At 45.5% G+C, this 18,473-nt stretch overlaps 2 protein-coding genes across 3 annotated transcripts in view; both read left to right on the top strand.

Moving 5' to 3' along the window:
* The first annotated feature begins 303 nt into the window (after positions 1–303).
* Positions 304–4,905, top strand: LOC106595815 (actin, cytoplasmic 1). Its single transcript, XM_014187166.3, has 6 exons — positions 304–428; positions 1,840–1,964; positions 2,262–2,501; positions 3,190–3,628; positions 3,738–3,919; positions 4,107–4,905. The coding sequence occupies exons 2-6, from the start codon at positions 1,842–1,844 to the stop codon at positions 4,248–4,250; spliced, it is 1,128 nt and encodes a 375-aa protein (XP_014042641.1). The 5' UTR covers positions 304–428; positions 1,840–1,841; the 3' UTR covers positions 4,251–4,905.
* A 4,012-nt stretch (positions 4,906–8,917) lies between these two features.
* The window catches only part of fbxl18 (F-box and leucine-rich repeat protein 18), a 17,602-nt gene continuing 8,046 nt past the window's right edge, over positions 8,918–18,473 (top strand). The window contains exons 1-5 of one of the 2 annotated variants that reach the window (XM_014187118.3): positions 8,918–9,089; positions 11,524–11,721; positions 11,816–12,177; positions 12,375–12,474; positions 14,611–15,713. In XM_014187118.3, coding sequence (XP_014042593.1) covers positions 9,030–9,089; positions 11,524–11,721; positions 11,816–12,177; positions 12,375–12,474; positions 14,611–15,713 — 1,823 coding nt within the window. In that variant the 5' untranslated portion in view covers positions 8,918–9,029. Of the gene's footprint in view, positions 9,090–11,523; positions 11,722–11,791; positions 12,178–12,374; positions 12,475–14,610; positions 15,714–18,473 lie in introns of both variants that reach the window. The other variant, XM_014187115.3, reaches the window with a different exon arrangement.

Raw genomic sequence — 18,473 nt, 5'->3', positions numbered from 1 at the left:
GGCAAAGTAAATACAATTATATCAAGATATTACAAACTAATACAAATTATGCCAATAATTGAATTACGAATGACACCTATCCTAATCGATGAATTTGTCATGTTAAACTAGGACGTTATATTTTGGTGTATAGTAATTAACCTTATATTATTATTTTATATTATTATATTATATATATATATGTATTTATTATAACAGGGCTGTCAATCGACAAGCCCCAAGTGGATACGCCGTGGACCAATCAGGAGCCGCGCTGCAGAAAGTTTGCCTTATATGGATAAAAGGAGGGGCGGGGTGGTACGACGAATGCGGATATAAAAGCGGGAACCTTGGCAACGGTTTTTATGTCACTTCTGTTTCTTCACTGCCCAGGAGTATAGAGACACTTTCTCTTAATAACACCGCTAAATCTTCCTACTAAAACTCAGGTAAGACATGTAATATTGTAACTTTATGTTTTATTTGTTACTTTTCTGTCGAAGTTAATGATTTGTAGTTAAGGTAAAAGTTAATTATCCAAGTTAGCTAGCTAATTTGTTCCCGTTTCAGAGAATGGCCGTAACGTTACTGGGTGTGTACGATGTTTTTCTAGCAGCTAGCTATCAGAGTTTACACTGGTTTTAAATGTGCTTTCTGGTCCTTTTTAAATGTGTACGGAACTGATTTTTAATCTAGTTAGGTAGCATTAGTAGTATCTCTGAAGTGGGTGTGCCGTCCTGTCTTATCGTTGACAGTAAGCTAAATTAAATCGTTAGCATGACGGCCGTCCACTGTTACAATGACTTGCTACCTACTTGTACAAACCATTTTTACATCCCCCCCCTAGTTTGTTTTTCACAAATGTAGTATGATATTTAACTCGCCCTGTTAAAGTGGTTGTAGGGTTATCTGGCTAAATCCACTAGCATTCGTCAGGCTGTTTAAAACGTTAAAGGTAGCTCAATGATTTCCTATGTGTTTTATGACGGCATGTTGAGTAACTTGTTAGATATTTTATGACTATTTGACTCAACAGATGAGTCAGTGTTTCTGGAGGGGTGAATGTGTCACTGTTTTTAATAGGTAACATTACACATCAGTCCAAGTTACACGCCTCAACATATGGACTATAGTGTAATCTGATGGCACGGAAGCTTTTCTTTTGGAAGTATTTTCAGGCTAGATGTGAAGCTTTCTGACCTAGCCTGGGTTAGTCTGGGTGTTTATCCCGGTCCTAGGGAGTGTCCTCTCCTTTAGATCCTATTTGAAGGATAGATGTTTAACTGTGACCTAGCCTGGGTTAGTCTGCGTGTTTATCCATAGTCCCAGGGTGGTCGATCCCGGGCTCTTTATCCCGGTCCTAGGGTAGTAGCCTCTACTTTTGGAAGGGTTTTCAGGCTAGATGTGAAGCTGTCTGACCTAGCCTGGGTTAGCCAGGGTGTTTATCCCGGGTCCCAGGGAGTGGCCGCTGTCATGGACCAACACATGTCAAAGGGGAGCTCCAACTATTGCCTTATATGGTGATGCCTCGACCAGATACACCCAGGCTTTTATCTGGCGGCGCAGTCTTGGTGTTACTACATGGCACAGTTATAAACTAAATCTATAACTTCTCTATTTTACCACTACACTACTAACCTTTATTAACCTTATAAAGCAGTTATTTTTCATGCGTTTGTAGGATAAATGAAATATAGTGGTTGTGTAAACGCCTAGTGACTGACTGGTCTGTAGTGTTGGTCTTGAGCGCCACCTAGCGGTCATTCACTGATAGGACGCTGGCTCTACCGGGTGCGCCGCCTGTCTATTACTATAAACACCTCAGTCTAATTTCTGTTTTTTTTCTCCATCTCGGTGCAGAAATGGAAGACGAAATCGCCGCTCTGGTCGTTGATAACGGCTCCGGTATGTGCAAAGCCGGTTTCGCCGGAGATGATGCTCCTCGGGCCGTGTTCCCCTCCATCGTGGGTCGCCCCAGACATCAGGTAATTAACACCTCATCTGCCATCTTAATTACTGAAATATTCCTTCTTTATCCGCTATACTGTATATTCATACTGTTTACATTACTATTGTAACTTTAATGTTTGTCAACCATTTGACTTTGTCTCTAGTGAAAATTACACTGACTGCTTTATGTAGTAGTAAACCAGTATGTTTACCTATAGACATTAACAATATGTAATTTAATAGTTTCTGTGATATGCAACGTCATTAATACTGTAGATTAGCCAAAACTTTCCTGTGAGTACATTGTCACTGACCTGAGTATCTGTCTCCAGGGAGTGATGGTTGGCATGGGCCAGAAGGACAGCTACGTTGGAGACGAGGCTCAGAGCAAGAGGGGTATCCTGACTCTGAAGTATCCCATCGAGCACGGCATCGTCACCAACTGGGACGACATGGAGAAGATCTGGCATCACACCTTCTACAACGAGCTGAGAGTGGCACCAGAGGAGCACCCAGTCCTGCTCACCGAGGCCCCCCTCAACCCCAAAGCCAACAGGGAGAAGATGACCCAGGTACATGTTGCGCACCTCTACCTTTACTCTTCAGTTCTCCCTCTTCTTCCTTCCTTTACTGTTTAGTTCTGCCCTCTTCTTCTCGCTCACTCTCCTCCTCTCCTCCAGGCCCTCTGTCCTTACAGCTGATCTGTCAACACCCTCTGGAAGCTTCAGGTCTCCTGTCGGTCTGTTCTACCTCTCTGCATCCTGCTGGCTGCTAGCTAGGACTGACTAGACTAACCTATAGGACAGGAACAGGACTAATATTGATGGCTAGATTAACCTGTAGGACGGCAACAGGACTAATATTGATGACTAGGACTGACTAGACTAACCTATAGGACAGGAACAGGACTAATATTGATGGCTAGATTAACCTGTAGGACGGCAACAGGACTAATATTGATGACTAGGACTGACTAGATTAACCTGTAGGGCAGCAACAGGACATTGATGAGGACTAGATTAACCTGTAGGACAGCAACAGGACATTGAGGACAGTGCTGTGAATGAGTTACTCTAGTGGTTTTATATTGATGTTACAACATGTAGGAATGGCTGCTGAGTTTCTCCACTAATGTAACGTCAGTTTCCCCTCTTGACTCACTGGACAGCATGGTCTACTACTGCGTGCTGTGACTCCTGTCGTCGGCCAGCACCGTGACTCACATCCCTCCCCTTTTCTCTCTCTCGCCGTCTTCTCCAGATCATGTTTGAGACCTTCAACACCCCTGCCATGTACGTGGCCATCCAGGCCGTGTTGTCCCTGTACGCCTCTGGCCGTACCACCGGTATCGTCATGGACTCCGGCGACGGCGTGACCCACACGGTACCCATCTACGAGGGTTACGCTCTGCCCCACGCCATCCTGCGTCTTGATCTGGCCGGACGCGACCTCACAGACTACCTGATGAAGATCCTCACGGAGCGCGGTTACAGTTTCACCACCACGGCCGAGAGGGAAATCGTACGTGACATCAAGGAGAAGCTGTGCTACGTGGCGTTAGACTTTGAACAGGAGATGGGCACTGCCGCCTCCTCTTCCTCTCTGGAGAAGAGCTACGAGCTGCCCGACGGACAGGTCATCACCATCGGTAACGAGAGGTTCCGTTGTCCGGAGGCCCTCTTCCAGCCCTCCTTCCTTGGTGAGTCTCTAAACTAATCTCTCTAAAACAGCCGATCCATGTCGTGTCCAGTTCGGCAGCCATTTTGTGTTGCGTTTTTGTGACGGCGATTTTTGTCTCCTCTCTCCAGGTATGGAGTCTTGCGGTATCCACGAGACGACCTTCAACTCCATCATGAAGTGTGACGTGGACATCCGTAAGGATCTGTACGCCAACACAGTGCTGTCCGGAGGAACCACCATGTACCCCGGCATCGCTGACAGGATGCAGAAGGAGATTACGTCTCTGGCTCCTTCCACCATGAAGATCAAGGTGACTATAAACACGTCCATATCTCTGAACCGCTGGTCCTGCTTCCTCCTGTAGTTAACAGCGTTACTACTTCCTGTTGTAGTTGGCAGGGTTACGGTTGTTTTGAGGTCAGATGCTAGAACTACAGTGTGAACGTCTGTACTCATGTTAACGTTACTCCCTCCTTCCTATCTCTCCTGTCCTCCAGATCATCGCCCCTCCAGAGCGTAAATACTCCGTCTGGATCGGAGGCTCCATCCTGGCTTCTCTCTCCACCTTCCAGCAGATGTGGATTAGCAAGCAGGAGTACGACGAGTCCGGTCCCTCCATCGTCCACCGTAAATGCTTCTAAAAACAACAACCAAACCTGTACAGACTCTCTCCTTCCCTCGTTGCCATTCCTATGAAGACTCTCTGGTTCGACTCGGTCTGGTTTTTTTTGTGTTTGCAGAGCTCCTGTCAGAACATCTTGTCCACAGACGTGTTTGTGTCTTCTCCTGCTGTCAGTCTGTCTGAGAGCCTTCCTGTTTTGGCTGGATGTGACAGGATGTGATGTCATCATTGTCCGACAGCAGCCTTGTTGACGGTCGTGACTCCTCCCTGTTTTGAGTTACAGTCTTAATGTTTATTATGTTCCGCCACCCTTTATTGACCTCTATGGAGGTGTTTTCTGTCTCACCCTAATCCCCCTCTACCTAGTTCACTATTGACCAGGGCCCATAGGGATCTAGTGTGTTATCTAAGGGGGAATAGTGTTGTATTTTGGGGGACCTTAACTCTAGGCTCTCTGTGTGGGGGGGAGAGAGGAGAAGCTTAATATGTAAATGATATTAAAAACGATAGTTTTTTTTGTACCATCAGTCTTATTGATACATGGTCCAGCTTGTTTTGTTATGCAAAGAGGTTTGACCTTCTAATGAGGGTAAAGGTGTTCCTCTCTCTGGGAGGCAGGTGTCTCCTGTTGTGGACACAGATCAATACAATAAAAGTGCACATGTCTATTGAAATGGATTGTTCTCTTCTGTCTTCCTGCATCATGTTGTTCTGGTTTGTTCTTAGCCTGGCTGCTAGTCTGTTTAGGTAACGTCCTGCTCATTTGTACTTTGTCATAATGCCAGATTGCTGATTTTAAGGCCAGTCTGTTTTTGTATGACGTGGATTATAAAAAGGGGGTGGACCAGGTGACTAAACAGACTGGTAGCCAGGCTAGATGTTTGAGATGGGATCTTTTTTTGGCTGCAAAAAAAGATAAATGGAGAAGTGGCAAATCCGTATGCGCTATTATTTTGAAGGGAAGTTCTCCGCTGGCGTCTGAATTTATAGCCTTGGGCGTAGTGCAAACGGGGGACATCCTGTTAAATGTGGTTGGTGTCGTCACTGACTCGGAAACCAAGTAGTTTATTAGACTAAAGATTAAATTAACTTCACACAGTGGTGAAAGGGCATTTCCATGAAACGTAATTTTTTTTACACTAATACATAACATCCAGGTTAAGGGTCAACCAAAACCCGCCAACGAATGTTCAGACAGTAGGTATCAGGATCTATACTTTGGTTTAATTTGTTGCTCTATAAGGACTTCCTGTCTGAGTCAGTGACAGTAGCTGGATGATTATTATTTTTTTTATTTGGTTAATTTGATCAGGGTGTTTCCTTCACCCTGGTACTGTTTCCCCCCCTGTAGCCCCTGAGTCTGAGGACGCTGAACAACTTGACTGATGCATTCTGGTCTTTTTTCATAATACAATCGCAGATCTAAATAAGATGGCTGTGGTGTCGCTCTCCTTTTTTTTTTTCTTTTTTTTTCTTCTGTGGTACATATAAAGGTCGATGCTTAACTTGCCTTTTGTGAAATTTATTCTCGTTCTTTTCCGTAAATCTCCCACGTCGAATAGCCGACCTGTTGACCAGAGCGTCAGTTTCAAAACCAGACTAGGTACACTTGACATTTAAAGCGACAGGGTTTTTTTGTGACAACTTTTTGAGAGTTGGAAACACATTGAACTTTAGATTTGTATTTAGGTACATGACAACTTTAATGAGCAAGTACATGTCTAAGTCCCATCATGCACTGGTTTTTATCTGCAACAAATCAGTTTGGTGAAAAATTCCCTGATTTTTATTTATACAGTTTTGAGAATATTCACTTAAATCTATCGCCAATTGGATGGAAACCTTTTCATGTGAACATTCAATACACCTGGCTCTCAGTTTACCACCGCCACACCTGGTTATCAGCGGAGCCTTGTCTGGCAGCGAAACAATTCATTCAGCCTCATTTACTGCCTTTTAATAAAAAATACAGCTGATTTTGCTGAATTGCTTAAACAAATGTGGTTTCTACTGACAATTGAGATGTACAAACTATGGCATAAAGGGGACGACGAGCGGATAAGAGGCAATCCGTAATTTCGATTAAGACTTTAGAGAGCGAGCTAGGACGGACGTAGTCAATGTAACTATTTGTTCAGCACTTTTGAAATGTACAGCGATAGAATTAAGAACAAGGGCCGTTCTTACAGTGTTCTCCCTGTACACCAAGTCAGAAACCGTAGGATAAATAAAGGGGAAATATAAGCAGACAATGAAAGCTCTTACAATATTGAACGATTACATTTCTCACAAACAGGTTATAGGCTACATGTGCACCACCAAGTCAGAACAGTAGGATAAGTTAAGAGGTGAAAACAGGCCAAATTATTAGGGTGAGGTACATGGGCTACTAACAGCTTACTACACAACATACACTTGGTGTTACATTCTCAGCTACAGTATTGTCACGGCTGTCAGAATGATCGGACCAAAATGCAGCGTGTTCGTAGTTCCACATATATTTATTGTGAAATTAAAATGCAAAGACACGAAAATACTTGAAACACACAGAGAAAAAAAAATTGCCGTAGAGAGGGAAAACACACTACTCAAAAGATAATCACCCACAAACACAGGTGGGACAAACAACATAAATATGATCTCCAATTAGAGGTAACGAGGATCAGCTGCCTCCAATTGGAGATCAACTCAAACAACACCAACATAGAAATACAAAACTAGAAACTGAACATAGAAATTACAAAAACAGACAAACACCCTCCTGTCACGCCCTGACCTACTACCATAGAAAATAGCATTTTACTAGATGCTCTTATCCAGAGCGACTTACAGTAGTGAATACATACATTTCATGCATTATTATTATTCTTTTGTACTGGCCCCCCGTGGGAATCAAACCCACAACCCTGGCGTTGCAAACACCATGCTCTACCAACTGAGCCACAGGGAAGACACTTATCTCCCTGACTTAATACATAATTTATACAGCAGCAGCAAACAAAACATTTTTTTGGACTCACCTTGTTGCTGTGCTCACTTCAACAAGAAGGTGGCGGTGCTCCAAAAAGGTTGAATCATGATGACATCAGTGATCTTCAGGACGTAGCTCTAGAAAGATGCCCGAGTTCCCGGATTTACAATTCTGAATTGGATGAAAGTTCAACATGTATTTTCCCAGTCGTAGGTCGTGTTTTTTCCACGAGTTTCCAGTTGTCTTGAACTCACTAAAGTCAGATTTTGCCGTTTCGGGAGTTAACAGTTGTTTTGAACGAGGCACAAATAATGCTTCAAATCATCCAGGTTGCATCACATCCGGGTCGTGATTTTGGGAGTCCCATAAGGTGGCGCACAATTGGCCCAGCTTCGTCCGGGTTTGGCCCGGGGTAGGCCTACATTGTAAATAAGAATTTGTTCTTAACTGACTTGCCTAGTTAAATAAAGGTTAAATAAAAAATAAATTAAATTAATTGACAGCGTGGCCAATGTTGAATGTTTATAATTTTAAAATAGGAAAAGAGAACCTTAATCTTAGACTTGAATATCAGGCTAATGATTTGCTCTGCAACGCTTGCAGTTAGCCACTGATTCCTTCCAAATCACTCATTGTTGAATTTTGCGATTTTCAAGTTGTTATGTAATGTTTATGTCCAATGGCCGATGAGCACCGATACGTTTTATCTATTTATTTATATTACTATATATATTATATATATTTATATCTATTTATCTATTTGTTTCTCTTAATCATTTATCTTCATATGACAAGGATGAAAAAGGATTTGCCAGTAGATTGTCGACTTGATTCATGATGATGAAAGTGTGATGTTGACATGATCAGTCCAATCAAAGCTACTGTATATATAACGTGATTTGGTTGTCATTTTATCTGTGGCCAATGACCTTGAGCCTTCTTGGATGGGCACTTCAAATGTAACTCTATGGCAGCACCCAAAAGGGGGCTTTGAATTTTAGAGCTCTACCCTTAGGACTTGGTGGTGGCGTAGTGTCCCCATGAGTGACAGAACACTGAGCCAATCATGGCGCAACGTTCCGTATTTTCTGCTGCTGTCTTGCCCCTCCACCACAGAAAGCACTGAGCTGGGCTGAAACACCTGCATTTTGGAGCTGCTTTACTCAAGAAAACACAAAAGAGACCATGTTTGTATGCAGCTTTATTAACTCAATTATGTATATATATATATATTTTTTTTTTACATTGTTTGCAAACTGATATGTGACACGTATTAATGCCAAAATAACATGCAAAACAGGCAAACAGGCAACAAAGGTGGGGCTCAAAACAATCTCTATGGGCAAGGACAGACAAGATATGATCTTTCCTCTTAAAGAGGAACTTACATTTTACATTTACATTTTAGTCATTTAGCAGACGCTCTTATCCAGAGCGACTTACAGTAGTGAATGCATACATTTCATACATTTTTTCCCCCGTACTTATTTACCACCTTAGTTACCATAATGAAAACATTATAAAACTGCCAATTGAGGTGCTAAAGGAGAAGTTAAGTCATTTATGTTATTTTATTAGCTAGAATGAACAATTTTAGAGTGAAAATTACATTTATTTTTATTGGGGAGACAACCCTCTCTGGGGGGTTTGGGGATGGGGGGAAGACTTTATAGGTGCGGCTTCCGGAAAATGTTCCGTCCTCAATGTTCCGGTGTGAAACAGAGCGTTTTACTTCCTGCAGTTCCAGCTGTCACATGAAGCTAGTTAGTTCTCTGCTGGTAGACATGTCCTGATTAAAACACACGCAACAAAAAAAACCAAAAAACTATGACTTCGTCTGTAAACGGAAGAGCATTGGATGAAGATATGGATAATCAAATTGTACAGGTTGGTAGAACAAAACCAGTGTAACGTTAGTAAAACTAGCTTAGCTACTGTTAGCTGTCTACCTGGTGTTAGCTTGTTAGCTTAGCTACTGTTAGCTGTCTACCTGGTGTTAGCTTGTTAGCTTAGCTACTGTTAGCTGTCTACCTGGTGTTAGCTTAGCTACTGTTAGCTGTCTACCTGGTGTTAGCTTGTTAGCTTAGCTACTGTTAGCTGTCTACCTGGTGTTAGCTTAGCTACTGTTAGATGTCTACCTGGTGTTAGTTTGTTAGCTTCGCTACTGTTAGCTTTCTACCTGGTGTTAGCTTGTTAGCTTAGCTTACTGTTAGATGTCTACCTGGTGTTAGCTTGTTAGCTTAGCTAACGTTAAGCCTTACTCTGGCGCTGTCTTGTCAGCGAACAAGTTAAGAACAAATTATTATTTACAATGACGGTCTACACCGGCCAAAACCCGGACGACGGGCTGGGACAATTGTGCGCCGCCCTATGGGGACTCCTAATCACGGCCGGATGTGATGCAGCCTGGACCCGAATTAGGGACGACAGTAACGCCTCCAGCACTGAGATGCAGTGCCTCAGACAGCTGAACCAGGGTCTGTAGTGACGCCTCCAGCCGCTGAACCTGGGTCTGTAGTGACGCCTCCAGCCGCTGAACCAGGGTCTGTAGTGACGCCTCCAGCCGCTGAACCAGGGTCTGTAGTGACGCCTCCAGCCGCTGAACCAGGGTCTGTAGTGACGCCTCCAGCCCTGAGATGCAGTGCCTCCAGCCGCTGAACCAGGGTCTGTAGTGACGCCTCTAGCCCTGAGATGCAGTGCCTTAGACCGCTGAACCAGGGTCTGTAGTGACGCCTCAGACCGCTGAACCAGGGTCTGTAGTGACGCCTCTAGCCGCTGAACCAGGGTCTGTAGTGACGCCTCTAGCCGCTGAACCAGGGTCTGTAGTGACTTCCCCAGCCGCTGAACCAGGGTCTGTAGTGACGCCTCCAGCACTGAGATGCAGTGCCTTAGACCGCTGAACCAGGGTCTGTAGTGACGACTCTAGCCGCTGAACCAGGGTCTGTAGTGACGCCTCCAGCACTGAGATGCAGTGCCTTAGAGCACTGAACCAGGGTCTGTAGTGACGCCTCTAGCCGCTGAAGCAGGGTCTGTAGTGACGCCCCCAGCCGCTGAACCAGGGTCTGTAGTGACGCCTCCAGCCGCTGAACCAGGGTCTGTAGTGACGCCTCCAGTGCCTTAGACCGCTGAACCAGGGTCTGTAGTGACGCCCCCAGCCGCTAGACCAGGGTCTGTAGTGACGCCCCCAGCCGCTGAACCAGGGTCTGTAGTGACGCCTCCAGCACTGAGATGCAGTGCCTTAGACCGCTGAACCAGGGTCTGTAGTGACGCCCCCAGCCGCTAGACCAGGGTCTGTAGTGACGCCCCCAGCCGCTGAACCAGGGTCTGTAGTGACGCCCCCAGCCGCTGAACCAGGGTCTGTAGTGACGCCTCGAGCCGCTGAACCAGGATCTGTAGTGACGGCCCCAGCCGCTGAACCAGGGTCTGTAGTGACGCCTCATGAGAGCCTTGAATCAGTGATTTATATTCTCCATATCCTCAGATCACCTGCAGAGATGAAGCACTTTATGTACTCGTCTGTGGTTATAACTGGTTATAACTAGGTTATAACTAGGTCTGACCATGTACAAAATCTAAATGACATTACATATATATATGCTTAGTTCCAGTCAAAATGGCTCATCAAGTCTGTCAGTGGAATGAATACTAGAGACGATTGTAGACTGACCCCTAGAGGGACGACTGTAGACTGACCCCTAGAGGGACGACTGTAGACTGACCCCTAGAGGGACGACTGTAGACTGACCCCTAGAGGGACGACTGTAGACTGACCCCTAGAGGGACGACTGTAGACTGACCCCTAGAGGGACGACTGTAGACTGACCCCTAGAGGGACGACTGTAGACTGACCCCTAGAGGGACGACTGTAGACTGACCCCTAGAGGGACGACTGTAGACTGACCCCTAGAGGGACGACTGTAGACTGACCCTAGAGGACGACTGTAGACTGACCCCTAGAGGGACGACTGTAGACTGACCCTAGAGGGACGACTGTAGATTGACCCCTAGAGGGACGACCTGGAAGGACGGCTAGTTTAGATTGACCCCCGGTCCTCTAACCTCTCTCTCTGTCTCTCTCTCTCTGTCTGTCTCTCTGTCTCTCTGTCTCTCTCTCTCTCTCTCTCTGTCTCTCTGTCTCTCTGTCTCTCTCTCTCTGTCTCTCTGTCTCTCTCTCTGTCTCTCTCTGTCTCTCTCTCTGTCTCTCTCTCTCTGTCTCTCTCTCTCTGTCTCTGTCTCTCTGTCTCTGTCTCTGTCTCTCTCTCTCTCTCTCTCTGTCTCTCTCTCTCTCTCTCTCTGTCTCTCTCTCTCTGTCTCTCTCCAGGCTGTGTGTGTAGAGGATGGGATGGTGTCGGGGTCGATCGGGATGTCAGACTTCTCCGATGAGATCTTGTTAAGTATCCTGCGCCACGTCTCGACCTCTGACCTCGTGAACAACGTTTCCTGGACCTGCCGCAAGCTACACACACTCTGCTACGACAAGACCCTGCTGACCACGGTCACACTGTCTGAGGAATACACGGTAACACACACACACACCCCACACACACACAAATCATTTTCTCTTAATTCTCTGATCCCTCCTTCTTCAGGCAAATGACGGTGCTATTCGCCAGGTGCTGAAGCATCTATCCAATCACGTGCAGTCCCTCAGTCTTAGCGGCTGCTATTGGCTGTCGGGTTCTACCATCGACCGTCTGATTCGCTGTCGCTCCCTGACGCGTCTGGACCTATCGGGATGTCGCGTCACCTCCCTGCGTCTGTCCCGCCTCCTCTCCTCCCTGTCTCGCCTCCGATCTCTGGCTTTCGACGTGTCGCCCGGCTTCGATTCCGCCCACCTGAGCGGCGAGGCCCGTGATTCGCTGTCTCGCCTGTCGGAGCTGAGCCAGACGGTCCTGACGCCCAGTTACGGCGTCGTCCCTTGCTGCTCCCGCCTCCTCAGTCTACAGCTGCAGCTGGACATACCTGACGTCACCAGGTGAGACGCAACGAGACCGCCGACACATTTAGAAACTAAAAACGTTTTGGTTTTGACCCGCGTGTGTGTGTGTGTGTGTGTGTGTGTGTGTGTGTGTGTGTGTGTGTGTGTGTGTGTGTGTGTGTGTGTGTGTGTGTGTGTGTGTGTGTGTGTGTGTGTGTGTGTGTGTGTGTGTGTGTGTGTGTGTGTGTGTGTAGGGAGGGTACCAGTGTGTGTTGCCAGCTGATGATTGGTCAGAGCAGTGTTCCTCACTACCAACAGCTGGAGGAGTTTACAGCCCGCCTGGCTCCTGGAGAGGTAACGTCAGGGTGGTTATAACATGTTTATAACGTCAGGGTGGTTATAACGTGTTTATAACGTCAGGGTGGTTATAACGTGTTTATAACGTCAGGGTGGTTATAACGTGTTTGTAACGTCAGGGTGGTTATAACGTGTTTGTAACGTCAGGGTGGCTATAACGTGTTTGTAACGTCAGGGTGGTTATAACGTCAGGGTGGTTATAATGTGTTTATAACGTCAGGGTGTTTATAACGTGTTTAACTTAAGGGTGTTCATAACGTGTTTATAACGTCAGGGTGGTTATAACGTCAGGGTGGTTATAACGTGTTTATAACGTCAGGGTGATTATAATGTGTTTATAACATCAGGGTGGTTAATAACGTGTTTATAACGTCAGGGTGGTTATAACGTCAGGGTGGTTATAACGTCAGGGTGGTTATAACGTGTTTATAATATCAGGGTGTTTATAACGTGTTTATAACGTCAGGGTGTTTATAACATCAGGGTGTTTATAACGTCAGGGTGTTTATAACATCAGGGTGGTTATAATGTGTTTATAATGTCAGGGTGGCTATAACGTGTTTATAACGTCAGGGTGGCTATAACGTGTTTATAACGTCAGGGTGGTTATAACGTGTTTGTAACGTCAGGGTGGTTATAACGTGTTTATAACGCCAGGGTGGCTATAACGTGTTTATAACGTCAGGGTGGCTATAACGTGTTTATAACGTCAGGGTGGTTATAACGTGTTTGTAATGTCAGGGTGGTTATAACGTGTTTGTAACGCCAGGGTGGTTATAACGTGTTTGTAACGTCAGGGTGGCTATAACGTGTTTATAACGTCAGGGTGGTTATAACGTCAGGGTGGTTATAACGTGTTTGTAACGTCAGGGTGGTTATAACGTGTTTATAACGTCAGGGTGATTATAATGTGTTTATAACGTCAGGGTGGTTAATAACGTGTTTATAACGTCAGGGTGGTTATAACGTCAGGGTGGTTATAACGTCAGGGTGGTTATAACGTGTTTATAACATCAGGGTGTTTATAACGTGTTTATAACGTCAGGGTGTTTATAACATCAGGGTGTTTATAACGTCAGGGTGTTTATAACATCAGGGTGGTTATAATGTGTTTATAACGTCAGGGTGGTTAATAACGTGTTTATAACGTCAGGGTGGTTATAACGTCAGGGTGGTTATAACGTCAGGGTGGTTATAACGTGTTTATAACATCAGGGTGTTTATAACATCAGGGTGTTTATAACGTCAGGGGGTTTATAACATCAGGGCGGTTATAACGTCAGGGTGGTTAATAACGTGTTTATAACGTCAGGGTGGTTATAACGTCAGGGTGGTTATAACGTCAGGGTGGTTAATAACGTGTTTATAACGTCAGGGTGGTTATAACGTCAGGGTGGTTATAACGTCAGGGTGGTTATAACGTGTTTATAACGTCAGGGTGGTTATAACGTGTTTATAACGTCAGGGTGGTTATAACGTGTTTATAACGTCAGGGTGGCTATAACGTGTTTATAACGTCAGGGTGGCTATAACGTCAGGGTGGATATAATGTGTTTATAACGTCAGGGTGTTTATAACGTGTTTAACTTAAGGGTGTTCATAACGTGTTTATAACGTCAGGGTGGTTATAACGTCAGGGTGGTTATAACGTGTTTATAACGTCTGGGTGATTATAATGTGTTTATAACGTCAGGGTGGTTAATAACGTGTTTATAACGTCAGGGTGGTTATAACGTCAGGGTGGTTATAACGTCAGGGTGGTTATAACGTGTTTATAACATCAGGGTGTTTATAACGTGTTTATAACGTCAGGGTGTTTATAACATCAGGGTGTTTATAACGTCAGGGGGTTTATAACATCAGGGTGGTTATAATGTCAGGGTGGTTATAACGTGTTTATAACGTCAGGGTGTTTATAACGTGTTTAACTTAAGGGTGTTTATAACGGTTTTATAACGTCAGGGTGTTTATAACGTCAGGGTGGTTATAACGTGTTTATAACGTCAGGGTGTTTATAACGTCTGGGTGGTTATAACGTGTTTATAACGTCAGGGTGTTTATAACGTGTTTATAACGTGTTTATAACGTCAGGGTGGTTATAATGTGTGTGTGTGTGTGTGTGTGTGTGTTTAGGTGAACCAGACTCTCCTCCTCCTCTACCTCGCTGTGTTCAGTGTTCACGTTCCGGAACGTCTCCGCTGCTTCCTGGTTTCAGTTCCTGGTCCGAACCCCGCCCACTGGCCTGCTGCATCCTCATTGGCCCGTAGCCTCGTTCAGCACGGCGACCTGGAAGCCCTGCAGTTGCCTCGCTCCTGGTTGGACGCCGCGTCGCTACGACAGGTTCTTCTCAGCAACGCTCCCAAACACCTGAACTTCTCCCGTTGCCCCGCGTTACGACAAACTGTCATCCAATCGTTGACCGGCGCCGGAGCGAGAGACCCGACGCGATTGGTCAGCCTGAATCTCAGCGGCATAGGCCACGCCTCCAATTACCCAGAGCGCGGTAGAGCGCGGGGAGAGGAGGAGCTTGTTGCCGAGGCGATGAGCCGGCTGGTCATTGGCTGTCCCGACCTGTCACACCTCAACCTGTCACACACGCACTATCACCACGACGACACGCACACGCCCGGGCTGGAAGACAACGCGCACCTGTGTACGAGTTTGGCGAAACTCGCACACCTCCGTTCGCTGGCGTTGCCCGTTTGCGCTCTGTCGGACAGTTCGCACACGCCGTCTCCTCCTCCTTCCTCCTCTTCCTCCTCCTCTTCTTCCTCTTCCTCTCTGCTGGGTCTGAGGAAGCCGTCGCGAGTCGGGCTCCAGACCTACAGGCCGGGCTGTGACGACTCTCTCCCCAGGGAGGGCACCTCCGGGCTGGGTACCCTGCTGTCCGGCTGCCCCCGTCTGGAAGTCCTGGAGTTAACGGGACCCGGTTTCGTCTCCGCTTTGCCGCGTCTCGAGCCGTGCGCCGGGCCGCGTGCGGATCAGAGCGCGTGCGCGTACGCTCGCCGCGTCGGGGACGAGCACATCGCCGCTCTGCGGGGTTTCCGGGGGCTGCGGACGCTGACGTTGGCCGGGTTGCCCGGGATACTGAAGGGATCTGGGTTGGTGCAGGTGGCTGAGCGCTGCAGGGACCTGCGGGCGTTATCTCTGGCCAACCTGGGGTCCTTAAAGACATGGAACTACAGCGCCGCCCTGCTGGACACACTGAGGAACTGCACCCAGCTCACACAGCTACGGTGAGAAAACGCACTACATACACACTACACAAACACTACATACACACTACATACACACTGAGGAACTGCACCCAGCTCACACAGCTACGGTGAGAATACACACTACATACACACTACATACACACTACATACACACTGACATACACACTACATACACACTGAGGGACTGCACCCAGCTCACACAGCTACGGTGAGAATACACACTGCATACACACTGCATACACACTACACACACTACACACACACTACACACACACTACATACACACTACATACACACTGAGGGACTGCACCCAGCTCACACAGCTACGGTGACAATACACACTACATACACACTACATACACACTACACATACACTACACACACACTACATACACACTGAGGAACTGCACCCAGCTCACACAGCTACGGTGAGAATACACACTACATACACACTACATACACACTACACACACACTACATACACACTGAGAAACACACTGAGGAACTGCACACAAGTGTTACTATATTATAATACTATATTACTACTATATATATATATATAATGTGTATATATATATATACATATCAATAGGCCTTTCTGTTCTTTACTAGCCACAAACTGTTCTACACATTATACACATTAAATATACTATTATATATACTATTATATACATTATACACATTAAATATACTATTATAAATACATTATATACATTATACACATTATATACATTATATATACTATTATATACATTATATATACATTATATATACATTATACACATTAAATACATTATATATATACAAATTATATACATATACTATTATACACATTATATACATTATACACATACACATTACATACATTATATACACACATTATACACATTATATGCATTATACAATGCTCAAAAAAATAAAGGGAACACTTAAACAACACAATGTAACTCCAAGTCAATCACACTTCTGTGAAATCAAACTGTCCACTTAGGAAGCAACACTGATTGACAATACATTTCACATGCTGTTGTGCAAATGGAATAGACAACAGGTGGAAATTATAGGCAATTAGCAAGACACCCCCAATAAAGGAGTGGTTGTGCAGGTGGTGACCACAGACCACTTCTCAGTTTTTATGCTTCCTGGCTGATGTTTTGGTCACTTTTGAATGCTGGCGGTGCTTTCACTCTAGTGGTAGCATGAGACGGAGTCTACAACCCACACAAGTGGCTCAGGTAGTGCAGCTCATCCAGGATGGCACATCAATGCGAGCTGTGGCAAGAAGGTTTGCTGTGTCTGTCAGCGTAGTGTCCAGAGCATGGAGGCGCTACCAGGAGACAGGCCAGTACATCAGGAGATGTGGAGGAGGCCGTAGGAGGGCAACAACCCAGCAGCAGGACCGCTACCTCCGCCTTTGTGCAAGGAGGAGCAGGAGAAGCACTGCCAGAGCCCTGCAAAATGACCTCCAGCAGGCTACAAATATGCATGTGTCTGCTCAAACGGTCAGAAACAGACTCCATGAGGCTGGTATGAGGGCCCGACGTCCACAGGTGGGGGTTGTGCTTACAGCCCAACACCGTGCAGGACGTTTGGCATTTGCCAGAGAACACCAAGATTGGCAAATTCGCCACTGGCGCCCTGTGCTCTTCACAGATGAAAGCAGGTTCACACTGAGCACGTGACAGACGTGACAGAGTCTGGAGACGCCGTGGAGAACGTTCTGCTGCCTGCAACATCGAGTCCACACACACTACTGAGCCTCATTTTGACTTGTTTTAAGGACATTACATCAAAGTTGGATCAGCCTGTAGTGTGGTTTTCCACTTTAATTTTGAGTGTGACTCCAAATCCAGACCTCCATGGGTTGATAAATTGGATTTCCATTCATTATTTTTGTGTGATTTTGTTGTCAGCACATTCAACTATGTAAAGAAAAAAGTATTTAATAAGATTATTTATTACATTCAGATCTAGGATGTGTTGTTTAAGTGTTCCCTTTATTTTTTTGAGCAGTATATATACATGATACATTATATATACATTATATATACTATTATATACATATATACATTATATACACACACTATATACATTATACACATTATATGCATTATATATTCTATTATATACATTGTATATATACTATTATATACATTATATATCAACAGGCCTTTCTGTTCTTTATTAGCCACAAATTGCTATACACATTAAAGAGGAGTCGGAGGCCCCGGTGCACAACTGAGCAAGAGGACATGTACATTAGTGTCTAGTTTGAGAAACAGACGCCTCACAAGTCCTCAACTGGCAGCTTCATTAAATATTACCCACAAAACACCAGTCTCAACGTCAAGAGTGAAGAGGCGACTCCAGGATGCTGGCATTCTAGGCAGAGTTCCTCTGTCCAGTCTCAACGTCAACAGCGAAGAGGCGACTCCGGGATCCTGGCCTTCTAGGCGGAGTTCCTCTGTCCAGTGTCTGTGTTATTTTTCCCATCTTAATCTTTTATTTGTATTGGCCAGTCTGAGATATGGCTTTTTCTTTGCAACTCTGCCTAGAAGGCCAGCATCCCGGAGTCGCCTCGTCACTGTTGACGTTGAGACTGGTGTTTTGTGGGTCTGTTTCTCAAACTAGACAGTCTAATGTACTTGTCCTTTTGCTCAGTTGTGCACCGGGGCCTCCCACTCCTCTTTCTATTCTGGTTAGAGCCAGCTTGCTCTGTTCTGTGAAGGAAGTAGTACACAGCGTTGTACGAGATCTTCAGTTTCTTGGCAATTTCTC

This window comes from Salmo salar, chromosome 02 (assembly GCF_965601325.2).
Source record: "Salmo salar chromosome 02, fSalSal1, whole genome shotgun sequence".
NCBI classification, from domain to species: Eukaryota; Metazoa; Chordata; class Actinopteri; order Salmoniformes; family Salmonidae; genus Salmo; species Salmo salar.
Note: the sequence above shows the minus strand (reverse complement) of the source record. Positions and strands in the feature narration are given on the sequence as shown.

What these genes read in the sequence shown, in the direction of transcription:
- LOC106595815 (XM_014187166.3), top strand. Translation starts at nt 1,842, where the DNA reads ATGGAAGACGAAATCGCCGCTCTGGTCGTTGATAACGGCTCCGGTATG. An exon ending in ACAGGGAGAAGATGACCCAG is followed by an intron (nt 2,502 to 3,189) that starts GTACATGTTGCG and finishes CGTCTTCTCCAG; the next exon opens with ATCATGTTTGAGACCTTCAA. An exon ending in CTTCCACCATGAAGATCAAG is followed by an intron (nt 3,920 to 4,106) that starts GTGACTATAAAC and finishes CCTGTCCTCCAG; the next exon opens with ATCATCGCCCCTCCAGAGCG.